Raw genomic sequence first — 16,744 nt, forward strand, 5'->3', positions numbered from 1 at the left:
GCTCTACGATCCCGAAGGGTCTTTTTGGAGCAGAATGACTTGCATGCGTTGCAGACTGCTTCGTTGTGCTCGGGGACAAGCGCAAGTTGCACCCAGAGTGTTGTTCTGTATGAGGATACTTTGCGTGGTAACGAACGTAGAACCGAAAGGGCTTGCGTTTCATTACCAGTGGAGCATTTTTGGGATTACTGATAACAATAGAGAAGGTAGGCCTCAAAGGGCGCTGCCCCAAGGGGCTTCGGACGAACCGGCAGAGTTATTATAGGAGTTGCAAATGGAGAAGAGCAAATGATAACAATTCTGTCGAAGACAGAGAAAAGAACCGGAGAATCGGACCGAAACGGAGTCAAAACTTGGGAGTGGAAGCACATAAGTCCGAACCAGACAGCAGAGAAAAAACTATCTAACACTGGAGTCTATGTCCATGCGCATTACCACCGAAAGGAGGATTCACTTGACCTTGTGACCCAAAAAACTTCTTTAAAGAAAAGCAACTTGCTAGATGGTAGGAGTATGCAGAGCATGTGTATCTACAGCCACACATGCCATCGAACATTTATCTTAACATATGCCTGTATTTAAGAGAATCTCATTCTGTTTTTAAATCCCCATGCTGTCTATTTGCTTAGCAAATAGTCTGGAGTTCATGAAGGACAACAAGTAGAGTCACTCACAAGAAGCACAATTTTCTGTATCTTTACGCTTTTAAAAATAAACACTGACACAAAATAGATTGTTTTCTGACTGTATTTTTTAGCAAAGTTCAATAAAAATTGTAAGCTGGAAACCTTACTTATAAATATTTATAAGGAAGGTTTAAATCTGTCAAAAGGTGTTATTTTGACAAGTCGATTTGCAGTTAAAACCAGCAAAGCCAGGCTATTGGCCACAGGCCTGCAGTCATTTTTTACTCTGTCACTATAGTGGTTTGCACGAGTGCTGCAGCCCACTGGTGACATATAACTTGCAGGCCCTGGGTACGCAGTGGGTACCATACACTAGTGACTTATGGGTAAGTAAAATATGCCAAACAAGATCATACCAAGTTTACCACATTGAAAGGATAAGCGCAAGCACTCCACCAATGGTTAGCAAGGGTAAAGTGCACCGAGTTCTGTAGCCAGAAAAAACACATGGTTCAGCAAAAAGTCGGGGTGACCCTGCAGGAAGAGCTAATTTCCAACAGAGTGGAAACAAAAATAAATTGTTTAGTGACTGCCATATAAGCAATCAAGCTGGAAATTCTACGATACTGAGATTAAAGTGAGCCCATCAATGGACATCAGCAAGGAAGAAACCTCCTGTACTGCTTGCCTCATACAAAAGAATAAAATACACAACATTTAATCAGGAAAGTGACAAACAGGGTAGCGTCTGATAAATCATTTTAATTTCAGAGACAAACCTGTTAGGGGACACAGAAATATCCTCATGATAATGCTCATTTACATCCCAAGTAATATCCTTATGGGGATGATTTAAAGAAAAGTCTCTCATCTATACCACCTCTAACAGTAAGCCTTGACTGCTCACCCTGACCATCCAGAAAGTGTCAAAATGGAGTAGCTCAGTTCTCACTGGAGTGCAGCAGTATTTTGGAGTGGGTCAACAGTGGTTGACATTAGCACCCACAAAGGATACTACCCAGTAATCACAGACATCCACAGGACCTCAAGAAAAGGCCTCAATACCTGTTCCAACCCCTCCAATAGATTGGAAAATGCTGCTTTGTGCAAAATTGTTCTGACTTACAAATATAATTTTTTTTTGTCCAGGTGACAAACTAGTACAGAGTGTGACTTACTTTCACTTTAACCAAAAGTGTGCAGCAATGAACTTTCTTTCCACCAGAGTAGCCACCTTAGGTGGAGGAGAGGCCTCATAGGCAGGATCCGAAGAACACAACAACTGCATTTTGAGCACTGATCACTTCCACATGGACAGATTGCAGATTCTGGCCCACTAATGGGCCTGGCAGTTTTAGCCCTAGGCAAAGGAGGTGCTTTGCAGCAATTTATATTCTGACCTCTGAGGTGGAGAAACAGGTCAGATGTAGGAATACCTCGCCAATGTTCCTCCAACATGTAATAGAAGGACATCCTGCAGCAGACAGAGGTATCAACCTTATTTGGGGTCCAGCATAATGCTGGAACGAAAAGGTTTGACGTACGCAGAGTGATTCCACTGGGAAATGACTTGTGCAATTATTGCTGAATTCCAACAACTTATACCTCCCCTAATCTGACCTTATAAGGCAAGTTTGGTATCTGAATGGGTAAGGTGACCAATCCATTTTCCAGAATACCTAGACCTAATATACAATAGATACTTTCTCAGGATGTGAGACAGCTTTCTTCCTTCTCAAATATTCCACTGCCCCTAAACTAGTATCAAATGTATCATTTCACGTAACTGTTGCACGTCTTGCGATAAGATTGATGACAGTTCCTAGAGTTCATTGTTATATCTGGTAAATCTCAGAGAATTTGGTCTCCTTGACGCTTGCTTTCACCAACAACTGCAAAAGAGACAGGCGTGGACACTAAAAAAATGCACTCTTGGGAAGAGAAACTCTGGTACAAACCAAGCACCTCGAATGAGCAAGCATGCAGCGGGAATCAGTACACAGTAAAGTTTCCATTCTAAGAAAAGGAGGAAACTCTAAACAATTATTCATGAATGAGGCAACATATTCCAAAAATGTTTAACATTTATAACATAACATTTATGACTAAGAAATGAAAACAATTACCTGCTGAGTAGTAGTTGTGGTACCTGCTGTGTTCGGCCTAATGTGTACGTTTGTGGTCCTTGGTTGGAAAGAGGTAAATGTTTGTTGATTTGATGTACAGGATGGAATTATGCCCAATACTTTCTGTTGAACCTGAACTACACCTGAATAACAAAATAAAAAAGCATAAAATGCAGTAAATATTTTAATGTAGCTTTATATAAATAAGATTAATTATCCTATAAATAATCATATACATAGCATTAAAATAAGAGTAATTAATCAAGTGACTATTGTACTGGTGCAACCTCCTGACAAATTTGAATCTAACCTTGCAAATAACACAATAATCACTTTGGTAAAAATCTAATTTGTTACAGATTTAATAAAGTTGAGCCAACGTTATAAAAGGGTGCCCAGACAAAAAATGGAATTCCAATAAAAAGATTTCTTTATGAAAAATTAAAAAACTGTCATGAAAATTCATCATTTATGACCTTTTCCTGTTTGATTAATTTTCACCCAGTAATTTTTTAGAAAAAGGTAAAGATGCGACTGTCTTGCACACAAGCATTAGTTAAAGATCAGCCAGTCTGCTTGAGAACACCCAAAAAATTTAAATAATACAAACAAAGCCCTTGACTGAAAAACCTTTCCAATTGTTCACAAACAGAACTGAAACTCATTTTCTAAAGGCAATGTTAACAATTGTGATGGTGATACCATGACAGAGTCAGATACGAAACTATAGCTTGGAGAGAGACAGGGGAGGGGCCAAGCGGAGAGGACAACAATACACCATAGCCCAGCCAATGGGCAAGGCCGAGGTCTATGAGTTGACGGGGTCAGGATAGGCCAAATGATCCCTCCCAACCATTTTGACAAGGCTTACGGAGATTAAATTAGAGTGTAGAGGATAAAACAACCCCTGCAATAGCCACTGGGAAAGCCTGGGATACTAACGGAACCATTTTATGGGTCACCGACATCATTCACAAAAAATAATTTATCACTTGCACCCTGGGTGGCTTCTCTCTACAAAGCCTTAAGGCTCAATGTATCAAAAAATGTAAACGTTTTTCCTTTTCTATTATTTAAATCTATCTCTGGTTTCTTGAACATTGGTAGAGACCGGAGAAAAACATTAATATTGCTGAAAAAGCTTGATTACAGTTTCAGAAATAAAAGTCTGTTTTGATTAATTGAATTTATTAAAACAATTTAGACACTATGATTGAGGTAAGAAATTGTATTATTTTGGGTGGGTAAGTACCCACCTCAAGGAATAATCACAACGCTTTTCAGGGAGAACCCACTGAGGCACTAAATTAACCTGAGCTCAACTCCCTAGTAGTTATGGCACAGGGCAGACAAGCTTAACTAAGGGAAATGAGAAATGCAGTACCAAAAGAATTATGAAGTCAAAATGCAAATCAATAAAAATACCAAACTGATATAGAAAACTAGAGTAAAATGTAATAATCTAAATGATGAAATCCAATAATGGGAACCTGTGATATGAATTTTTAAAGTAGAAATAGTGCTAAAAAGTACAAAGCACCAATGATAGTCAAAGGCTGCAGTAAAGTGAGACATAGGTGTAATTGGAAGCTGACTGATGGAGTGCGGGTCAGGTACAACAACCAGGATCGTCAGAGTCAAAGATTTTACTTTCTGTCTTAAGTCTTTTAAGTCCCTATCCAGCACAGGAGAACACCTATAAAGCCCCTAGGGACCTCAAGGGAGGCACTTAGAGACTCCGTGTCAAGCCAGAATCCAAGATAAGGATCTAGTCCAAATCCAGTTACCAGTGGTCAGCTATGTACTCTGTCTTTCTACAAACAGGCCAAAAATGCAATGTGTCACTCGATTTTTAAGATGGCGACCATCTTCGGCCACACTAAACTTGGGCAGTCTCTGTGGGAAGTGAACTATGGTAATACAAGTATCCTTCCACATCTAACATTAAAATCCAGAACCCACAACAATACCAAACACAGAAGTCTGAAATAAGTAGATCGGCAACCACAAACCCTTGGCATCCTGTTCTTCCTTTCGAGTGCGCCCCAAGTGTTACAAGTGACCCCTGCAGAACTGTCAAGTAGTATTTGATACTCAAGCAGGTTTTGACAATGTAGTGTCAAAAACAGAAGTCCACAGCTGCACCCTGTATATTCTGTTGAGTTAAGAGTCCTTTCTGTCCATTCAGGTCTGTGTATTGTGTGCTCCTGGTAGGCATTTTATAGTTCAAATCTTTCATTGCATTTTATAGAAACAAACAAACCGTGCCTTTTGTAGACCGTGCATTTTTGTGGCTGTACAAGCCTAGCATATTATGACAGTGTATATCAGCCCTTAGGCAAACAAATCCCAAACCCACCCCTCCCCCACCCTCCCTCCATGTTATCGCTTGGGGGTCAGTGTTGCTCGTATTGTCAATAACGTCTGCTCTGGGGTTGGGGCCGTCTCGGGCAAAAGTAATAGGCGTAAATATTTGGGACAGGAGAGCTCTCAGAATTCTTGTGATAGCAGAGATAAGAATGCTTGCCACAAGTCCCTAAAGACCGAGCCTCTCCCGGACATTGTCTGTGTGATCTTTTCCATACCCAAGATGTGCCACAACTGTTGGAACCAACCTGTGTGGTTAGGAATCTGTGCGGAACCAAGTGGGTGAGGATGTTCTGCAATGCCACTCCCAAGGCAAGTCCGATCTGGTGCCCCCTTCTTGATTTCAAAGGGTACGTAAGGGGATTAGGCTCCCCCAGAATTATATAAGTAGGGAACCTGGGTATTTGGGTGTCTAAGTGTGTGTCTTGTCCAGTAGTGCTGTAGTCGCGGACATTCCCATAATAAGTGCACCAGTGAGCCCTGTTCCCCACAACCCCGCCAGCAATCCGCGCTTTGTGCAGGGTTGACCTTATGTATCCTCACTGGGGTGTAGTACTGGTAGGTGGTTACTTTTGTTAGTTTTTCCATCAGGGCAGTGTTTGTAGCTGTGTGTCTGGCTCTGTAATATACCCCTTCCCACCCTTTATCGCTTACTGTCCTCCCTAAGTCCTTCTCCCATCTAACCTGACCCGCGTTGTGCACGTGCTTGTTTCGCGTGTTCAGCAGGGTGTAGAGTTCAGAGATTAGTTTCTTGTCTGAGGACTTGGATAGAAGCCATTTCTCATATTAAGTAAGGAGTCTGTGTGCATTGGGCCTGTTTTGTGGCTGTAGCGCCAGTATAGGAGTTGCAAATAACTTAATCCCTCTGTCTCTGGGATCCCATAGCCAGCTTTGACCTGCACAAATGGGATCACCCCTTCAACGTCGAAGAAATGACCTAGAGCACGGCACTCTGAACTGCGCCACTGTGTGAACCTGGCCTCTCCCACCCCTGGCTCAAACTCTGGGTTATCGAATAGTGGAGTCGGGGAGAATGGAAAGTTGTGAGGTTGTCGCTTGTATTATTCTGATCCCAAGACACCATTGTAGTTTGCGTGATCGGGGACAGGTACATGTTTCGGCATCTGTGTGACTTCTTGAGAAAGGGGACTTTCTGTAGTGACGGTCCGGCCACTGCCCTGTCCTGGAACAGCCAGTGTTTCTCAGATTCTGCATGGTTTCACTCCACCAGGTATCATCTGTGTGGCATAGAAATACAGCCGGAGTTCAGGATCCCCATGCACCGCCCCCCCCCCCCCCCCCCCTCGGTAGGTGGTAGAAAAAAAAATTCTTTTTATCCGGGGTCTCCGTCCCTGCCAAATAAACCACAGATTTATGACTGCATCTTGTGGATCATGCCGGGAGGCAGGGGCAGGGTCTGGAATAAGTATAGGATCTTGGGACGAACCACCATCTTAACCGCGGCTACTCTGCCCAGCCACGAAATAGAGTGATGCTTCCACCTTTGAATATTGGTGCAAATTTGCCGGCGGTGGCTTGCATGGTTTGGGCTAGCTGGATACTCAAATAGGAAATGGTACTGTGAGACCACTGCAAGAGGTGCTGATGCTGCTGAAGTTGTTCCACCACCGTTGGTGGGAGGGAAAGGCGGAGTGCCACTGACTTCTTTACATTTACTTTGAAGCCTGAGGCCCTGCCAAAGGAATCCAGTTCCTCGAGAAAAGCGCCCAGGGAGGTGTCTGGGTCATCAAGCATTGCGAGGATGTCATTTGCATAGAGACTTATGGTGTGTCGGATTCCCCCAAATGGCACCCTAGAGATACTTAGGTGCGTGCTGATATTCTGCGCCAGTGGCTCCATGTATAGCGCAAATAAGAGGGGTGACAGGGGGCACCCCTGTTTCGTGCCCCTTCCTATCTGAAACGCGCCCGATGTATGGCCGTTGACTCTAACCTTAGCTGTGGGAAGATGGTAACAATTTAGTGTCAGAGTCCTCATCCTCTCCCCCAAGCCAACGTGTTTCAGTACCTGCTCAAGGTAGGGCTAGTGAACGCTATCAAAAGGCCTTTTCGGCATCTATGGTCATTAGCATATATTTGCCTGTGGCTCTGGATGCTTTCTCTATTGTGTGGATTACCCTTTTGGTATTGTCGCCTGTCTGCCTCTGAGGGATGAACCCTGCCTGATCGGGGTCAATTAGGACGGGCATGTGGGTGCTCAGCCTGTGCGGCAGTATTCCTGTAAATCAATTCAGGTCCACATTTAGAAGTGAGATGGGCCGGAATGAGCTACAATGTGTGTTTTGTCCTTCCCTGGCTTGGGGATAACAATTATTGCAGCCTCCGACATAGAAGGTGGGATTATGCCGGGCTCTGAAAACGTGTTAAAAAGCCGCGTCAGGAGCGGTGCCACAACTGGACAAAATGTTTTATAAAAAGCTGAGGTAAAGCCATCCGGGCCTGGGGATTTGGCTACTTTTAACCAAGAGATTGCTGCTATTACCTTCTCGATCTGGATATCACAGTCGAGATGCTCGGCTTGCTCCGGAGACAACTTGGTCGACTGCACATCTAGCAGGTATTGGTCACTCTCAGCACTATCTAGAGTTTGACCTTGGTAGAGGTGTGCATAGTAGTCCTGAAAGGCTTGGGCTATTTCGGAGTCCTCCGACACTAAACCCCTTTTCTGGTTGTGTATCTTCTGTACGCCCTGTCTCTGCTGGTTCTCACGTGGTTTGTGTGCAAGCAGGCGACCACACCTACCCCCCCCCCCCCCCCCCCCCATAAAAGGAGTGCCGGAGACAGAGGGCAGCGTACTCCGCTTGATCCAGATCAATCGCCGCTGAGATCTCAGCACCGACAGTTGGCGCCATACCCTGGGGGCTCCCGTCCTCTGATGAATGTGCTGTAATTCTTGTATCTGCTGAGAGAGGTTCTCTTTTCTCCTTTCGGAGTGCGTTATCTGCGGCGGAAATCGCAATGAATTCACCCCGGATAACTGTTTTAGGCGCCTCCTACAGCGTTGCTAAGCGAGTTTCTGGAGTGTCATTGTGTAGGAGATAATCCACCACAGCCTGCTGGATTTGTGCCACTACCTCTGGGCACTGAAAGAGTGTGTCCCCTAGGCGCCACTGTCGGAAGTGGCATTGCATAGGGGTAAGCGACAGCGTAACCGCCACCGGGGGGTGGTCCAAGAGAGTGGCCCTGAGTATTTCAGTGTCCACCGCGAGTGTGTGGAGGTCTTTAGTGCCTATGAGATAGTCTAACCTGGCGTATGTTTTGTGTGCAGAAGAGACAAGCATTGGCATAGCCAATAGGTCTCGCCTTTGGGACCTTATAAGTGTTTAGCCATGCAACAGTTGCATAACTAAATACTTATAAGGTCCCAAAAGTGAGACCTATTGGCTATGCCAAGCGGCCGCGAAAGTGATTGCGATCAAACATCAAAGCGGCCGTGAAAGTGAAAGCAATCACAATCAAGCGCAGCGCGCGAGCCCGCGCACATGCACTGTAGCTCTAGGCTGGCCTGGTAGCACTTTTTGGAGCCCTCTCAAAAAGTCTCGCCAGACCAGCGCATGCGCTGGGTCAGGCGAGACCTTAAAAAGGAATTTTCCCTGGTCTGAGGTGGAGCATTCCTCCAGAAATCGATCAGCCCTAGTTCCCTCAATCGGGTCTGACCTAGCGCGGATAAGGCACCAGTTAGTCCGAATCTTTGCATTGACCTATCTGGGGGGTTGTCAAAGACAAAATTGAGATCTCCTCCCAGTAGAATTTTACATTAGTCTGTGGCCATTGTCTCCGTAATTGCCGAGTGGAGGTATTTCTCTTTTCCCTCGTTCGGTGCATATATCCACTCTATAATCAGTGTGTGACTACCCAGTGTGAATCTATAGGCAAGGAGCCTTCCTTTAATTTCGGCTTCTTTCTGTACCATTTTACCCCTGAAGGCTCGGGACACCACAATGGCCACCCCGCTGACTTGGTAGGGCAGGAGGAAAACAGTTGAATGGGGAATGCACGGGCCCTGAGCCTGTGGCAGTCTTTGGCAAGTAAATGGGTTTCCTGCAAGATGCATATGTCTACTTTCGTGCTTTCCAGGTATGATAGTATTGCCCTGAGTTTTACTGGGTTATTCAGTCCCCTCACATTGAGGGTGAGAATTTTAAGATTAGTAGGCTAAGTTACTCCGAATGGACAGTGACGCTGTTGAGCAGGTCCCGAGGACTGGTGTCCTGGGCAGTTCTCTAGCACCGTGTAGGGTAGCACCCTGGGCTCCCAAGTCTTGCCCTGTAATGAATGAGTTAGGTGAAGGGAGGACCCCAGAAAAAAACTTTATGTTTACATTTGTTTATTGCACTGCAAATCAATTTCAAAATTCACTTTACAGACTGGGTCGGCGTCAACATTCAGCCAACCCAGCGCTTAAGCAACTTTTAACAAACCCCTAGCCCAACTTGTCCTCCCCCTCCCTGTACCTTCCCCTCCTCCCCTTTAGGGTGCCTACCATCGCTACAGTGTAACTTGTCATAAGCCTCGATGACTCAAGGATCGTGAGGGCTCGGAGCTAGGGGGGCCGTCAGTCTCAGTAGCTTAAGATATCTGGGGCAGGTCAGCTTGGTGAATTTCTGTGAGAGGAGTGCTATGAATGGGCGCCATGACTCTCTAAACACCTCCCCTTGTGAGTCAAGTGTCAGTGCTTGCCTCTCCATCCCCAATAAATCTTAAAGATGGTAAAGCCAGGCCAGCCTGGATGGGATCTAATGTGTTACCCTCTTTTTGAGCGCAGCGGGTACGCAAGTGGGTTAGGTAGACCTACTATTATATAGGAGGAAAACCGTGGGAGTTAGGTGTCAAAATGGGCATCAATTTCTGTTAAGATAGAGTCCCAGAAATTAGATAAACTTGGGCACTCCCACAGGATGTGGATCAAGGTTCCTGGGGAGTTTTTGCATCTCCAACATTTGTCACTCCTGTCTGGGTTAACTCGATGCAGCCGGACCGGGGTCCAGTACCAGTATGTGGTTACCTTAACTGCGGTCTCCATGCTAGAAGTGCTGAGGTCTATATGGTGCCCTATAATAGATGTCTCGCCATTCTTTCTGTGTGAGGTGGTGCCCCAATTCTCGTTCCCATCTCTGTTGGGCGGGGGACTTTGTGACAGGTTCCGGGCCTAGTAGAAATCTGTATAAGTAAGAAACTATCCGTTTATCTGTATCCCTCCCGAGGAGCCATCTTTTAAACTTGGTTAGAGGTCGTTGTACCGCCTCCCTCACCCAGGGGTTGAGGACCCAGTGTCATATTTGTGTGTATCAGAACCTCTCCTCTTCAGGGATCGCCAGATCGGCTTTCAATGTTTCAAAGGCTATGAGCCCGTCTAGGTCGAACAGATGACCCATCGATCAGCACCCGGGGTTCTGCCAGGCCTCAAACGCTTTACGATCCATCCCTGGCGTAAAGTCTGGATTTTCTGCTATTGGGGTTAGTGGCGAAGGAAAGGAGGTAAGGCCCTTCGTGCTTCCCAGAAGTAACCTTTAAAAACCCCATAACAAAAACAACTAATTGTACAACAAAAAGGATATGCAAAGTCAGTGCTTTAGCCAGTCTTGGCCGCCAGGAAAGCGAGATGAAGTCCATATTGTGGCCAATCTGCCGGCCCTCACCCACCCGCTGCCCGCCATCAAGCTCTCCGAGGGACATACGCCCTCTCGTAACGCTTAAACATCCTCAGTCTTAGCCAAAGCCGCAGGGATTGATTCCAGTGCTTTTTGTAGGCCCTTCACTATCTCTCTGCCAGGTCAGGACTTCTCGATGTCCGCCTGGGGTCCTGTCGTTGCCGTCAGGCCAGAGGGTGGGGTTCCCAGTCTCTGCTGCCCCCGATGGCTCCAGGCCCAACAGCCGACAAGCCTCGGAGAGGGAAATAATCTGTTGGAGCTTGCCGTCCCAAGGAAGAATGAGCCTGAAGGAGTGGCCCCAGGAGTATGCAATATTTTAGGTGCGGAGATGCATGGTGACCGGATGGAACTCCCTTCTTTTTAGTAGTGTGAGCAAGGCGAGGTCCCGATACAGCTTTGGCGTTTGATCTTTGAATGTGATAGGGAGCATTGTCCGTGCTTTGCGCAATATCTCCTCTTTGGTCTGGAAATCGTGCACACAGACTAAGATGTCTGCCGGGAGGGGGTTTGTCTGAGCAAGGTGGGCCCACTCTGTGTGCTCTGTCTAGTTTAAGCTCTGTAGCAGGGGGATTGCCGAGTACGAAGATGTCTTTTCCCTCTATTTTGGCACGATTCCTCGTATCCTGATGCGTGACTGGTTCTTAAGGTCCTCCAAGTGGGACTGCAGGTCGATGTGTTGGTCTTGGAGACGAAGGATCTCTTGCTGTAGGGCCTCCACTTCTGTGTCTTGGCTGTCACCTTTATCCTCCAGGTATGCAACTCTTTCCCAGAGCGCATCTACGTCTCGTCCGGTCTCTTTTATCTCTTGCGTGAGGTCTTTTTTGACTGTCTGGAGGTCCTCTCGAAGAACCGTGAAGAGCGACTCAAGGAATGCCCGTGTCACTGCATCCTCTGTTGGACACCCAGACTGCGTGGGGAGCGTCACCCCCGGGCGCAGTGCCTTCCGCCGATTCCACTGCCAGAGGGTCGCGTGAGAATATCTTTAAGAGATCGGTCCTTCTTAACTCGGATGGTGGACATGTCTCCGTCCCCTGGAGGTGCTATGTTGAGTGCTCCGAGGGGCCAGGCACCGGATCGCCAAGCTCCTCCCCCTGAGCCGGGCAATTTATGTCTGCTAACTCTAGGCTTCCAGGGCCCTTTGCCTCCGTGCAGGGGCGCCAGGCCTTCAGGGGTCCTCCGTTGCCCACTTCGGGCACACCAGTATCCACGCCGCTGAGTTTCAGTATTGGCCCAGGCCCAGGGGGCAACGCCTCCGGACCACGGGCAGGTCCTGTCCCCAATCGATGGCGTGATGTCTCCAGCTGGTTGGTGAGTGCTGAGATGGCACCGATAGTGAGTCCAGTCCCCCCTCTAGACATCTCTGCTTGTTGGTGGGCCCCTGCCGTGGTTGGGCACCCGATGGGATCTCGAGGGCCCGGCTCCTCACCGGCCTCCCAGAAGACAAGGGTATCACTGCTACTTCAGTCTAGTGGTTGCCGCTCGATGTGAGTACTGTTTTCCAGCTGGGGGAGGGGGGTGTCTCAGCGTGGGCCATCCGAAGGACTTGCTCCCGTAGCGTCGCTCACCACTTAGGCCACCGGCGTCATTGCAGGGTAGGAATGCACGTTGGCCCCGCCGCCGTCTGCTTCCATCCTCTGAGCTGCTTGTGTCTCCAGACCCCGGTGTAGGGCCCAATATGTCCCTGCAGTCTGTCTGCTGAGGGTAGGGGAGGACCCTCACTTCAAGGAGTCACTTTCCTCTATTCCAACACCTGTGAGGGTAACGCCACCCTGCGCTCACGGTCAGGCCTCTCGGACCACCTGCACCTCAGGTCGCACGGCTCCGCCGCTAGCAGGTCACCTCGCCGCCCCTCTTACCCCTGTAGTACTCCTCACCTCAGGGAGGTGGGGCGCCGGGCCAGGACCCGCCATCCAGTGTCAGGTTCCACCGGCATCAGGACGCGAGCCCAGGACCCGCACCAGTTTGTAGGGCTGCGGGCTCCGCCTTCGCCGTGTCTCTAGGTAGAATTCCTACACTGGTGATTAGCCATGCACATTTATGAATACTGAACTGTCCAATAAATGCAAGCTAATTTAATTTTAGAGAATAAGCCATGCTAATCAATTCAGTCGACTGCAGGATTTGGGGGAAGCAGTAAGACCGAATAACAAAGTTATTTACCTTTGGTGATTATCTTTCTGGGGAATACTCTAACTGCAGATTCCTCAGCTTGTGAATACCCCGAGGCGCCAGTCTGGTTCTGGAAGATTTTCTCAGCAATTTCTTCGAGAGTCAGTAAGTAGCATTGTACGGTTCCTTCTGGCACCTGTCTACACTGTCAGACGAGGAGCCTTCAATATTCAGATTGTTTCAGTATGCAGATCTCTATATTAGAATCTTATTAGTATGGACTAGATGAATCCATTCCACAGAACATCGAGGTGGGTGGGTCAGTGAAAAATCAGCAGTTGGATAGAATATCAACCTGAAAGATAGTTTGCGAAGGTAAGTAACTGGTTATTCTGATGGATACTTCTAACAATGTATTCAGCACCTTGTGAATAGATACCACAGCAGTACCTCTCCAGGTGGTATGTGTTTTGAACATCCTGTAAGACAGAATGGGCAAAAAGCCCCTATCCCAGACCTGGCTATCCAGACAGTAGTGCTTTCAGAATGCGTGTAGAGTCGTCCATATAGCAGCCTGGCAAATGTCCAAGACTGGCCCATCATGCACCAGCGTAATGGTAGCAGCCTTGGCTCAGGTAGGAGCACAGAGTCCTTTCTTGAGGCTGTTTTGTGATACACAAGATAATCCATCTGGACAGCGTTTTTTTGTTTGTTTGTTTTTTAACAGCCCCTCACAAAAAACCTTACAAAGAGCTGATAATCCATCCGATGTTCTTTGGTACATTTGATTTAAAGGATCAGGGCCCTCTTTGGGTTAAGGATGTATTCTTTCTTCTTTTTTAGACGAATGAGATGGGGCAATAAAGGTGGCAGTGTGACAGATGTGGAAAGGCATGACAATCTTCGTGAGAAATCCCACTTTTGCACTACTTTGTCCAGAAAAAAAGGGGTGTTTGACTGCTGAACAGATAGTGCCTGTAATTCACTCATGAGACAGCTGACATGATCACTATGAGGAAAGTTATCAAAGTAAGCAGGTGGAGAGAAAAGCTGTGTATTGGTCCAAACGGGGAATGCACATGGAAAGTAATAACTAAATTAAAGGTCCCGCTGAGGCATCACAAGTGACATTGGTGGTAATATATGGGTCAACCCTTACAAAAAGTGCATCACAAAAGTTGATTTGAATAAAGATGGTTGATCAGGTAAACATAGGAAGGTTGAAAAGGACAACAGATGACCTTTAACTGTTGCCACACAGAGTAAGGCCCTGCTGGGAAAGCAAAAGATAAAACAGTATGTTTGACAGTTGTACAAGTGGAGGGACAACAAATGTCATTAACTGTCACTGCTCATTTTCTACACATGGAGGCGGAAGTTGTGCTGGCTCTGGTGTAGGACCCTGCCCAGCTGCTGCAACAGGAGAACCTCCAAATGAGGCGGCCGGAGCAGAGGAAATATATCCACAAACAGATACCATACACTCCTTGTCCAGTCTGGATCCACTAGGATAACCTGGGCCCAGTATTTTCCGATCTTCTTCTGAACTCCAGGCAGGAGAGGTAGAGACAGGAAAGCGTACACTTGTCCTGGGCTCAAATTTAAGCGGAAGATGTCTCAGAGGGAGTGCTGCCTTGGTAACTCCAACACGGAGAAGTTTGGACACGGAGCATTCTTTGTGGTGGTGAAAAGATCGAGCAGGCTTCTTCCTATTGCTGAAAGATGCGCTGTGACACCTTTAACGGCAGCAGCCATTCGTGATCTGCTACGCAACGTCAGCTGAGTTGGTCTACTCTGGAGTTCAAAGACCCTGCCAGGTGTTGCACAATCAAGGAAATGCCCCAACGATTCAACCACTTCCAAAGGACATAGCCTCCTGGCACAGGATCCACAACCCCACTCCGCTCTGTTTCAGTACCACACAGGAGTGGTATTGTCTGTGAGGACCTGCACCTGTTCCCTATCGGCGGATGGAAGGAACGCTTTCAGTGCCAAATTGTATTGCTCATAGCACCAAAGAATTGATATGGAGAACGGCTTTCACCGGGGACCAGAGTCCCCTAATCTCCACCTCTACCAGATGACCTCCCAATGCCAGTAACAATTCACCATCTCGACTGGTAGCTCTTGGTGGGATAGGGAGGAGGTTCTGCCAATGTCCAACTGCTGTCTAACCGGCAACACTGCAGGCCTTTTACAGACTCCTCTAACACCTGGATGTAATTTGACCGATTTCCTTGCTGCTCAGCCCACTGAGACTTCAAATCTCACTGTGGAGCCTGCATGTGCACCTAGACCTGTGCAGAAAAAACTATGGCCAGAATGAACATTTTGAACTTTTCCTGTGAAGATCAAGGCTAGGAAAGTAACAGGAAAAGCAACAAGTACCCTCCATATGGCTCCCCTGGTCAACAGAGCTTGCATGTCTCCCCGGAGTATGGACAAATGGTCCTCCGAAAGTCGCTGTGGTGTAGGAGGAATGTCAGGGGGGTTAGTGAGAAAGGGAAGGGAGTAATCATTCTGGACAATTGGGAGCACCCACTTGCCGGATGTGATGCTCCTCCACCCAAACAGATAAAAAGGCGATGTGACCACCTACCCAGCGATCATGCGTCGTTTAGGGAAAATGAAAGCGGTCTTGCAGCAGCTGCTGTGGAAGGGTTGGGGGTTTGGCTAGTTCGCTGTCCATGGAGGGCCTGGATGATGATGGCTGGATCTCTGGCCGCTGCCTTGAAAGCCTTGTAAAGCCTGTTGCTGATGAGGTAAGGTTTTATACTGCCCCTGTTGGAACCCCATTCCCATGCCTCAAAAGGGGCAAACCTGTTATGGAAGCTGCAGTACAGGTGGTGCCAACCCAAGAGAGTGTGCTGTAGCTTTGCTTTCTTTAAATCACTCCAAAATTAGTCCATCTTGTCTCCTAAGTGATGCGTGACATCAAATGGCATGTCCATAAGGGACTGTTGGACATCACACGAAAAACCTGTGCAGCAAAAAAGAAGCGTGGTACTGAAACACCATGCTGGTCCCGACTGCCCTACACAAGCAGCCGGTAGTCTCCAAGCTCGATCAGATGGAGTACTTCGCTGCATTCTGGCCATCCTGAATAAAGCGTTGGAAATTGGGCCGAATGTCATTTTGGGACGGTTGGTAAGATGTCCACCCCCATGTGTTTTACTGATCTGAGGGCGAGGCCGGCAGAGGAAAACATCAGTTTCACGATTGCCGCCATGTATATGGACTGGCAGGGTGGTCTGAAAAGCATTTGGGTTTAATCTACTTGTGGAGGCCTGCACCACAATGCTTTCTCGAGTAGGGTGCTGGAGAATGAAGGCAGAGTACCCCGAAGCAGGCTTATGCCACCTTGTAATCTGCATATTAACAGAGGGGTAAGATCATGGCTTTCCACTTGTGCCCAGCAGTGTATCTGTAAGAGCTCGACTGAACAAATCAATTTCCATCTTCCGAGGTCCGGAATTTCTCTTTGGCTCTTTTTGCCAAGAGCCTGAACTTCCTGCAGTAAAATGGACAAGTGCTTCTCTGTAAACTACTCTGATTGGTGTGGAAGGAACAGTAGGGCACAGCCTATTGAACTATCTGAAGGACTCAACTGTCAGATGTTGTGGCCTGCCAACCGTGGAGAAAATGACTGATTTGGCCTCTCAGAGGGTGATCGCGTGCTGCTAGGGACAAACTGAATTGGCTTGGAGTCTGCAGCTGCAGGAACGGGGCTGAGAGGGTCGCTGTTTCTGCTGGTCCGGATGCATTTTACTGGATGATCTACCCCAAAAGGACTAGGGGTTCCTGTTGCTGTGGTGGTGGGCTTTGGCATTGCCTGTCTGCGAAAC

General features: G+C 47.4%; 1 protein-coding gene across 5 annotated transcripts in view; it reads right to left on the minus strand.

Moving 5' to 3' along the window:
* Positions 1–16,744, minus strand: part of BPTF (bromodomain PHD finger transcription factor) — a 1,440,172-nt gene that overhangs the window by 518,673 nt on the left and 904,755 nt on the right. For all 5 annotated transcript variants that reach the window (XM_085617259.1, XM_085617261.1, XM_085617262.1 and 2 more), the window contains exon 20: positions 2,753–2,895. In XM_085617259.1, the coding sequence (XP_085473385.1) occupies positions 2,753–2,895 (143 nt within the window). The remainder of the gene's footprint in view (positions 1–2,752; positions 2,896–16,744) is intronic.

Source organism: Triturus cristatus, chromosome 7 (assembly GCF_964204655.1).
Source record: "Triturus cristatus chromosome 7, aTriCri1.1, whole genome shotgun sequence".
In the NCBI taxonomy this organism is placed as follows: domain Eukaryota; kingdom Metazoa; phylum Chordata; class Amphibia; order Caudata; family Salamandridae; genus Triturus; species Triturus cristatus.